General features: G+C 36.6%; 1 protein-coding gene and 1 long non-coding RNA gene across 3 annotated transcripts in view; one reads left to right on the top strand and one right to left on the bottom strand.

The window, feature by feature from the left end:
* Positions 1-1,304: 1,304 nt before the first annotated feature.
* Positions 1,305-5,188, top strand: LOC140339690 (uncharacterized). Of its 2 annotated transcripts, XR_011922518.1 has the most exons (3): positions 1,407-1,573; positions 2,594-2,922; positions 5,172-5,188. It is a non-coding gene; the product is annotated as an uncharacterized lncRNA (long non-coding RNA). The 2 variants fall into 2 exon arrangements; XR_011922517.1 differs by lacking the exon at positions 5,172-5,188 and having other exon boundaries at positions 1,305-1,573; positions 2,594-3,002.
* Positions 5,189-8,293: 3,105 nt separating this feature from the next.
* The window catches only part of LOC140330872 (TBC1 domain family member 22B-like), a 96,035-nt gene continuing 94,184 nt past the window's right edge, over positions 8,294-10,144 (bottom strand). The window contains 1 exon segment of the mRNA XM_072411446.1: positions 8,294-9,681. Coding sequence (XP_072267547.1) covers positions 9,553-9,681 — 129 coding nt within the window. The 3' untranslated portion in view covers positions 8,294-9,552.

Raw genomic sequence — 10,144 nt, 5'->3', positions numbered from 1 at the left:
GGAAACCTATTTCGAAATACCATTTGAATATAAACATTTAATTAAATTCAAGTTAAAATTCCCAAAATGTTACAACAACTGCTGGATGAAAATGATGAACAGTAAATTCTAGAAGAACAACTCAATCCTCATTCTAAGGAAACATCAATACCTGTAACAGGTATGTGTTCTTCCAGAAATTTTATTCAGCCGGGTGGTCCTTTTTAAAAGCAAGCTACCTGCAAGCTGGCTACCTTTGTGAAGCTGACCGCAGGCTGCGTATATTTTATTACCAACTGAACTGAGTAAGTAATCAATTAACACAATCCTACATGAAGTTCTAATAGCATTTTTATTTTGCTCCTTGATCCTTAACAACCTTGTACTTTCCATTTATCTAAAAGATATTTAATACAATAGCGAAATATCATTATATTTGCTAAAACCAACAATATACATATGTAAGTATCCTATCATTTATAATTCCACTAAAATATTTATTAAAATACCATTTTCACTCTAAGAGGAAGCTGCAGCGGCAAGCTTTGAGCACACGCTGGAACCAGACCAATTGTTTCTGGGATTGACCCTCTACAATTAACTACACCGGATGGGTGGGCTATGGAGGCTACCCCTTTGTTTTGATTTAATCCTGGGACCAGCATTGAAGATAACAAATCTCTGTTCAACCTAGACCACCTACCGTGCAATATTCTCCATTTTGGATAATATTGTATGTATTAAAGCACACAAATACCCCTGAGGAAGCCCAACAAGGGCGAAACGCGTTGGGTAATAAGACTGCAGGCAACCAAATAATCTACTGTTTCTACGCTTCTTTGCGTCTGCGATTAGCTGTTTCGCTATATTTGGATGCCAACAACAAAATACATACAACTATTGAAGTAGGCAAGTGTTGTCCAGTAAAAATATCTCTGATTTATATTGGGACCAAGGAAACCGAGGTCCTGCTTTGACTGATCTGCCTATGTAGCAGTATACCATTACATTAATGTGTTACTATTTGTATAGGACACTTTAAATTTGCCAAAAAAATCTGTTTGTTCTCCTCTTTCTTTTTTGCTTGGTTTGTACTTTTATTCTTTAACAATATTGATTTTTACTATTTAGTTTCTAGGGAAACTGATTATTTTTCTTTGAATCCTTACATTGGATCATCAGATCATTTACAATAATTGCTTTGGTATGTAAATACACCATTAATCTCAATCTATTCCTTTTTATAAATATGGATTATACAATATTTTTCAATTTAACAACCATTTGTTTTCACCTCACTATCACTAATTCTTTATTATCTAGCCCCCACGGGATCAGATGATGAAATATTGGACTTTTATCCCCTGGCACATTTTCAATATTGAAATAATGTTCCTCAGCAACCATCCTTTATTACACATGTAAAGTAAACTTACTCTTCAATTCGCATAAAATCTCTATTCTATGAATCATCCCTTTACCAATTCTCTCTCTCTATAACCCCAATAGCTTTAAATAATCACCACTAGGATGAACCTAATATTTCAACTCACTGAATAATCGGGCTACCAAAGATTATTTGATCCACATAAAAGTAAGTAACATTTGATATCATATTATAGAAATCATTATCTTGAACAATACATTTATGTATATAAGTATGTTGCATATTTGAATACATATGTAGTTAATGTAATTGTTAATCAGGATGCATGAAATAGTACATATATTTTTTTTAAGAATGTAATAAGGTAACGTGTTAGTAAGATCATTCAATTTAAAATTACCAAGTCTTAATGTTAGTTATAGGTAATAACTAATATTAACATATATATCACCCTGATTTGTACACACAAGAATCAATAAATTTTTGGTAAACACGTTATGTTATGTACAGTCACAATAATTGTAAAAACATATGTCTTTGTATATATACATACATTTTTTTTCTTTTTGCTTGTATGTTTGTTGCATTACCTGGTCTCTTCAAATCCCCTGAGAAGCCATATTGGCAAAACACGTTGCGAACTATGAGATAACTGTTATCTAATTTTGGGAATAATGTTACTAGCTAACCATTATATATTTGATTTATTTACTACCTTATTCATTTTATATGACACTAGTTGAGTTCTGTCAATACTAATAATTGCTTAAAGAATTAAATGTTATACATTTTTATTGCCAAACAAGACTTCCTCTCACATCTTTTCCTCTTTCTTGATGTGTTTTTATTATCAAATTATATTATACAATAGGCTTTGGCAAATTTAATAAGAACAGTGTAAGGCTCCCTTGGTTATCTCCTCCTCCATATCTTACTGAATGAGTATTAACACTGTACAGTATACTTATGATTGTAGTCTCTATCATTTGTTTGATAAATATTGTTTGATAATATTGTCTGAAGGTTTATTTTCTTTTTACTGTGGAACGGGTCTAGAGATATGCCTCTTGGGGTCTACTGAAACCCCAAGAGTTGGTTGTTTACATTGCCGTTACCGTAATTGTTTTTACTTATGCTATTATTTTAACAAATGGTTATGTAAATAAAGGTATTTGCATTTTAGAATAAATTTGTCTTACATATATACTTTTTGTTTTTTTCTTAAAGGAGCCTTAAAAATCCCTGTTATTGGACCGTACTTATGGAGGACAAAATTATCCTCAATGAGAACCTGTTCCACTGGGGTCAGGACACTGCACACTGAAGATACCACAGGAATAGCTTGGGGACAAGGCTGTGAAAATCCTAGAGTGGCCCAGCCAGAACACTGACTTTGAACCCTAACGAACAACCCTAGAAAAACCTGGCTCATCTATCCTGAGCTTAGGAGCATTTACAAAGAAGAATGGCAGAAAATCTTGTAATCTAGATGCGCAATGCTTGTTAATTCGTAAAAAAAAACACTCAATTGCTGCCAAAGGGGCTTCAACGAACTAGTAAGTAAAGTGTTTGAATACCTATCTCAAAGTCATATTTCAGTTTTTTCTTTTTAATAAATGTACTAATTTGTTTAGAATTCTGTTTTTACTTTGTCATTATGGGGTACTGAGTGTGGATAATTGAGAAAAAAATTCAAACAATTGTAGCATAAGGCTGCAAAAAAAAAAAAAAAAAAAAAAAATTAAGGGGGTCTGAATACTTTCTGAAGCCCTGTATGCAGTCACATATTTCCATTGATAATTGATACTAATTATTGTTATCCATTCAAGCACATCAGGAAAATTTGGCTAAATTATAAACTCTGATTTTGGAGAAGAGAGTTTCTGTAATAATGAGACCTGGTAACACTTGTGCTGCAATAAAAGGTATAATTTGGGAAGGACATTGTGATCAAATGGCAGTGGTCAAACATGAATAATGGCAGGTTTTCCTGCTATATCCCTATATTTTGGAGAAGAAAGGAGGGTAATTTAAGCTACAAATAGACAGATAGTTCTAGACAGACAGGAAGTGATTGCATCTATTACTGTATGGGGATTTTTTTTTTTTTTTTTAATATAGAAAGTTATGTTGTGGGGAAGCTGAAAGGGGAAAGCCAATCTGAGACATGAGTGATCTGGGCTAGCTGTCAGATCCGGGGTTGCTGATAGATCTGACTCAGCCATTTAGCTCTGGGCCTGTTAGAGCGGGGCGGTGAGCGGTAAGGCGCCATATTGCTTGCAGCAGGTTTGAAATTGGTCAGCATCCCTGCCAGAAAAGTTCAGCAATGTGGAGGTGCGACCCGTTCTTGATCAGCCCGGAGTCTTCTTTGTCTTCGGGCATATGTGGGATGGCAGTGGAAAAGGCTGTGGATTGACCTAGACTGCAGAATAGACTCTAGGGACATGGAGCTTTCACACATGGTATCTTCTCGTCGATATTACGTAGCCACGCCCCTGAGGCAAGCTGAAACATCACTGGTCAATCTCAAATCCACAATCATAATTTTTTATAAATTTTTTAGCACCACAAAGCATTACACTAGAGATTACTGTGCAAAACATGAATTTGGGCTTTATCAATTAGGGAAAAAGTTTTAGGCTGGAGGAGGGGGTGTTCTTGCATGCAGTCCACCCTAGGTGATGAGCAAACATGGTACTAAGGCTAGATGACTGAAAGAAAAAAAAAAACACAGTTTAAGGAGAGTGCCAGGAGCTGTGCTGATCAGTTGGACTAGTGGCAATGCTTGTGATCTATCAGAAAGGAAATATCGTAGGTTCACAATATTCCATGCAGCTTCTAATGTTTATTGTGTGTAAGGTTAACAACACAGAGAAATGGACCTATTCTCATTATGATAGGAGCAGACTCTCTAAAAATAAGGAAAAAAAAGGAAGACTAGTTCAGCTTTAATTTTTTTTTGTTTTGCTTTGAATAGGTTTGGGACTTGTCTGTGTAGATTTTGAAACTACATTTTTAATTCTTTGCACACCACATTACCAAATATAACAAATATTCTTTAAACTCATTCAGCCATAAACGTTTGTAAATAAGCAAACTTTTTAACTGACCACATGCAGTGCAACACTATTAGCAAATATCTATTTTCTTTTGGTTCAATGCCCCGAAAGAGACTTCTCCAGCAACCAACTGGGATGCACTCAAAGCGCATATCAGGGGCCATTTGATTGGATTAGCTACCGCATTTAAAAAAACAGTCACTGAACTTATTTGACCAAAAACAGAAATCCTTATTAAATATTAATGAGACTCGTGCCTTCCTGGACCGCTACATTCACCCGGACCAGGTGGTGTTTCTGCGTAACCATCAGGCCCCAAATGAGACCAGGAGAACCATGGACCTGATCTCAGCAGTCACCTAAAAATGGGATGTGAGAGAGGCTACGCTACTTTCCCTTGATCTACATAAAGCGTTTGATCTATTTTAAGACTATTTACCAGCCCTGCTTGAAAAAATGGGCTTTGGCCCTGCATTCTTTAAAATCATTATGTCCCTTTATTCCACTCTTTTAGCATACATCTCACATAAGGGCCATTGATCTCCATTGGTTCAGATATGTAGGGAGACTGGATAGGGGTGTCCTCCTGTCCCCTCTTCTGTTTGCACTGGCCATAGAACCATTAGACTGAATCAGGACATAAAAGGCATCAGCTGTGGCTCAAATGAACAAAGTGAGGCTTGTTTGCAAACTATGCCCTTTTATAATATTATTTGCTTAAGGAAATTCATTTTCTAATGTTTTAGGTCTGACGGTTAACAGGAATAAGTCCCCGGCTCTCAACATCTCACTTCCAAATGTGCTGTTATCCCAACTTTAAAATAGCTTTGACTTTATGTGGACCATGAAATCCATACCTTATTTAGGAATAAAAATTACACTGACGCTCTCCTCATTATAGCAAGCTAACTACCCCACCTCTTCACGGCAATTAATAATGACCTAAACAATTGGACAGCCTCCCCACCATCCTGGTTTGAGGCCGTGAAAATAAAATTAAAAAATAATTTACCTACTTCTTTCACACCCTACAAATTCCAATCCTCAAATTTGTAAAATGCAACATCCAAAACAAATTACTTAAGTGTATATGGGGTTCTAAGCAACATAGAATCAATTCCGCAATTCTCTACAAACCAAAGATAAGGGAGGCCTAGGAGTACCAAACGTATTACTTTACCATAGAGTGGCTCAGATCACTACCTTGGGTCAATGCACTCTGCAAGATTCAAGACCCCAATCTACTACTATAGAAGCTCTGCCTTGCCCCTCTATACCAACAGAGGCGTTCCTACTTCCAAAAGACTTGCAATTTTATGTCCACCCTTGTCCTATGCTCTAGCAATTTGGGATGATCAAAAGAGAACTCACAACCTATATTGCCCCCATGCTCCTCCCACGCCACTATGGAACAACCTGGAGTTCCCCGTCACAAAAGACAATTTGCGTGGTGGGGTTTTTTTTTTTTACGTATAGGTGATCTACTAGATGGCAGGGAAGTATTAAGCCTTTCCCACTTCACAGATTTCCCTTCCACCGTCGGAAGAGTTCCGATTCCACTACGTTCTTATATACTATCCAAATTAAAAAAAGCCTCACGTCCATTCTGGTCTACAGCTTTTGAAAAGTCATACTCCTCCATTACAGAGATGAAGGGAAGAATATCGTCAGTATATACATATATGTTTAACCCTCTTCTATATGACAATTTAACCACTGTTTTATATGACCCAATAGAAAACAGATCTTGGTACAGAATGGGAAATACAGGAGTGGCAAGAACTAGCAAACCAAACCTCCAAAATCTCCTTTAGCACATGTGAGAGGAGAACTAGCAAACCAAACCTCCAAAATCTCCTTTAGCACATCTAACACACCTTGATCTACAGTCCAACTACAAGGTTATGATGCGCTGGTAACTTATCTTCCTTGTGTTATATAGATGTGGTCAAATGGGCATAGTTCCTCATGCTTGATGGCGTCCTTGTGTCCAAAGATTCTGGATATGAATTTATAACCCAATATATTCCGTCACACAGGTAAACCTAACAAAGAAGGTGGAGAGTGCATTGTTTTCTAAGCTGGGAAAGGAAATACCTAGTGTGACTGCCCGACTGATATCCAAAATGTTTCTGATAGCAACCCAACACACCAAATACAAATTTCAAATACAAATCAGGCTACGCTGTTGTGTATATTAAGGGATTGGATCCATGGCACCTCATTTTACACCAACCTACAAGTGGATTTCTCGTTCAACCCCCCCCCCCCCCCCGGAGCCCTTTAGCCATTTTACATACCCATAAGGAACTTTTGCCTGAGGGGGTCCAGCGTAATACACTCTATTTTCTCAATGGCAGTTGTGGCATTCCTTGCACAAAGTAGAACCCCTTAATGTGCATTCTTCTTTGTTACTCCCACTAGAGGGCAATGGTGACTTTGCCCCAGGGTTTTCCTCTCCTCTGCTTGCGGATTGGGCTGCCAGTGGTCTTACCTCGGTCCTGCTGTTACCTAATCCTAAAACACACAAGGCTTACTCCTTTCTAGAATTGAGGAACAAATTCCCCTTCATTTCGAACAGCATTTTTTTGCTACTATACTATGTTACTAACCCCTCCTACTTCTTTAATAAAGCCATCTCCAAAATATATCAGTTTTTAAGAACAGATTTGGATTATTCTGCAACAGTTTCCTGATTTGTCTTTGTCAAAGATTTTACAAATGTACAAAGTGTCATGGAAAGCGATACCAGCAGTCCTGTACAGAGAAATGTTCTTTCATCTTTTTCACAAAAATTAAATTTCTCCTAGACGAGCCTACGTTATGTGGTACCCCGCAGTGACTCTTTCAAAATTAATGGGAATACCCTATTATTATACGTTTTTGGGGTCAGTTGGTGAATTACATTCGTTCTAAATTGCCAACTTTCATACCTTGTACCCTTGAGTGGGCGACTTTTGGGATGGCAGAAAGCTCAAGTATCAGTTTTGCTAGAGGAGCAAGACGTTTAGCATTACTACTTTCAGCGGTAGCTAAGAAAACCATCTTACATTGTTGGTTGGACTCCACCCCGCCAACACTGCTTCTTTTTTTACATAAATTACAAGAGTTATTCAAAATGGAGTAGACAGAGGCTACCATACACAAAGAATCAAAAACACAATTATTTTTAGAAACTTGGGAGAGCTTTATTGCCACACTTAATATCCCCACAAAACTGAAATTATACAATTGTTTCCATCACACCACTTGGTATTTAGCCAGAGTAATGGAAAATGACCCTCCCATAAACGTAAACTGATCCATGACATCTAAATCTTTCTGCTTGATTATCAAATCAAATTTCAAAAGTCATTACGACATACGGTTTAAGAGATTGGTGAAGGTTTTTACACAGAATTGTAAGACTGAAGAATGACACGCAGTTACACACACAGCTATTAAGCTGCCGATGTTGTCATTACACATTTTTACAGAATTTTTTTTGATTTTACAATAGAAGCCACAGCACCAGCCATCAGATGGGAGAGGGACAGCCTGTATCCCATTCTCATCTTAGGAGCCTTACTGGGGAGAACAGCACAGCTATCAGCAGCTCAAATCCTCTGAAGAGATGACAGCTGAGAATGCAGCAGCCTCTCAGGTTCTTTCTTCAGGAGGATTAGAGCTGCTGTTAAGAGCCAGGTGGAGTAAGCAGGGCAGCCAGGACATCTGCCCACCAGAAAGGGGCTGTGGAGAACTTTGGAACTGTTTTACTGATGTACCTATATTTGCTTTTTGTTTCACTATCCCTCAATAGTTTTTTTTATAGAAAAACTAATATAAAAAATTATTTAAGATTTCCAATTAAAAAAAAAGCAAACTTAAATCCAACTGTAATAACTATTTCCCTAAAAAGGGGAAATCCAACAGATGCACTTTATTGAAGGTCATTGGTGCAGTCTAGCAACAGACATATGAGATGATTGGGAACAACCAAACAAGATACCATAACAGTAATTATTAGTTTGCATATTTTTCAGTGTAGACTATAGTGGTTTACCTTTATACCTTCTTTTCATAGAATGCTGTCAAATTCAATAATATTGACAAACTACTATGGTGAAATAATCCATAATAATATGCATTAAGTTTATTTAACTAGATGAATCAAAAATGTTTGAAACGAGGACATAAACCACCACTGTATATAGCACTATAATTTTTAATTTGGTAAAAATTTATTAGCCAGCTAAAAATGTCACAAAATCATCATCTCGATATTTATGCTGGTTATTTGTACAGGCATATTTTGCCTAAATTCAGTATTTAAAGTGTGATAAGTAAGAAAAAAAATGACCATGTCACCAAACAAATGGAAGGTGGCAGAATAAGCACTCAACTTCTACTTCAAGAGACATTTTGAAATGCATTAGTTTTTACACAAAAATAGGTATCAACTTACATCAGCAGAAAACGACCTGACCCAGAACTAGCATTTTAGTAATGGCGGACAATGTAGGGCTTGGGCATACAGCAGCTGTTTATGTATGTACAGTAATCAAAAGGTGAGTTTTATTCTCTAGTTCTCAAAATGCCAAAGCACTGAAGCTCCAACTACCTTTCCAAGTTTTAGGCTGAAATTTTTAGCTAGGTTCTACCCTAAAATACATGAACAAAAGGTAGAGAAGGGTATCCAAAACATTTGTAGAGAAAGGGAATATTTATTTTTCAGGAGCTTTAGCTTGCAAAACTCACCAATGATGCGCCACAGGTAAATAAATACCTCCACATATTGACATATACCCCACAACTAACATTTTACATTTACAGAGTTTTTTTGTACTTGGTACAGTATCCATCATTTTTAATGTAACTAATTTAGACTGGAGTGAATATGATTTGCACCGAAAATTTAAACAAACACAGCTCAATATATAATTTCTATTCATTTACAAACATTTCTAATATACAAATAATTCAGATCATGCCAGGCATTAGTCTTCAAGCAAATGGAGACTTATGCACTTGCAAATGCTTATATAAGTCCACATGAGTGAGTGGTGACTTAGAGAGCCAGTAACAAAAAAACACTTGTCTTTCTTTTGTCAACACTCTCCAGAGTACAAAGTCAGATAAACACGCATTTCACCGACGATAATGGTTTGGAGCATCTGCAAACATATATTTCAGTCTGTAAGCTTCTGCAAGTAGGAGACCGATTTCTTCATTGCCCCAGTGGATTGTAGGCAAATTCTGGAGGAGCATAAGTAGACCCTAAAACAAATATATTTTATGGTTAGTTAACACTTTAACATATTAGCATAAAAGTACATTAGTTATGAATGAAATGGGTGCTGCTGATGTTTACTCCCTTTGGATTTCAATAATTCTAAAACAAAAACCAAGGACAGGTATGCTGTAAATTTAAGAAAAATGTAAAAATGTGTTATACATATTCGAGATCAGTGCTGACAGCTAAGCAAATAACATTTTTAAGAAAGGTTGGCACATATTACTGCAGCGCATAGTAATTTGGTTGTTTTTTTCTTGATTTAAGGAAAACGAGGGTGGGTGTAAAACTATTTCAAGTTTGTTATCTGTGCCCCAGCTGGCGGAGATATCCTTTTTTCCCCATTCGTGTAAAGCTATACTAACTTCATATGCAGTAGGGCAATTGTAATTTTATAGATTTGTGGCAATGCGTAGCTCTATCTGAACTTCTAACAAAAGCAGCCTG

Source organism: Pyxicephalus adspersus, chromosome 1 (assembly GCF_032062135.1).
Source record: "Pyxicephalus adspersus chromosome 1, UCB_Pads_2.0, whole genome shotgun sequence".
NCBI classification, from domain to species: domain Eukaryota; kingdom Metazoa; phylum Chordata; class Amphibia; order Anura; family Pyxicephalidae; genus Pyxicephalus; species Pyxicephalus adspersus.
The sequence above is the reverse complement of the archived record's forward strand: the minus strand, read 5'-3'. Positions and strand labels throughout refer to the sequence as shown.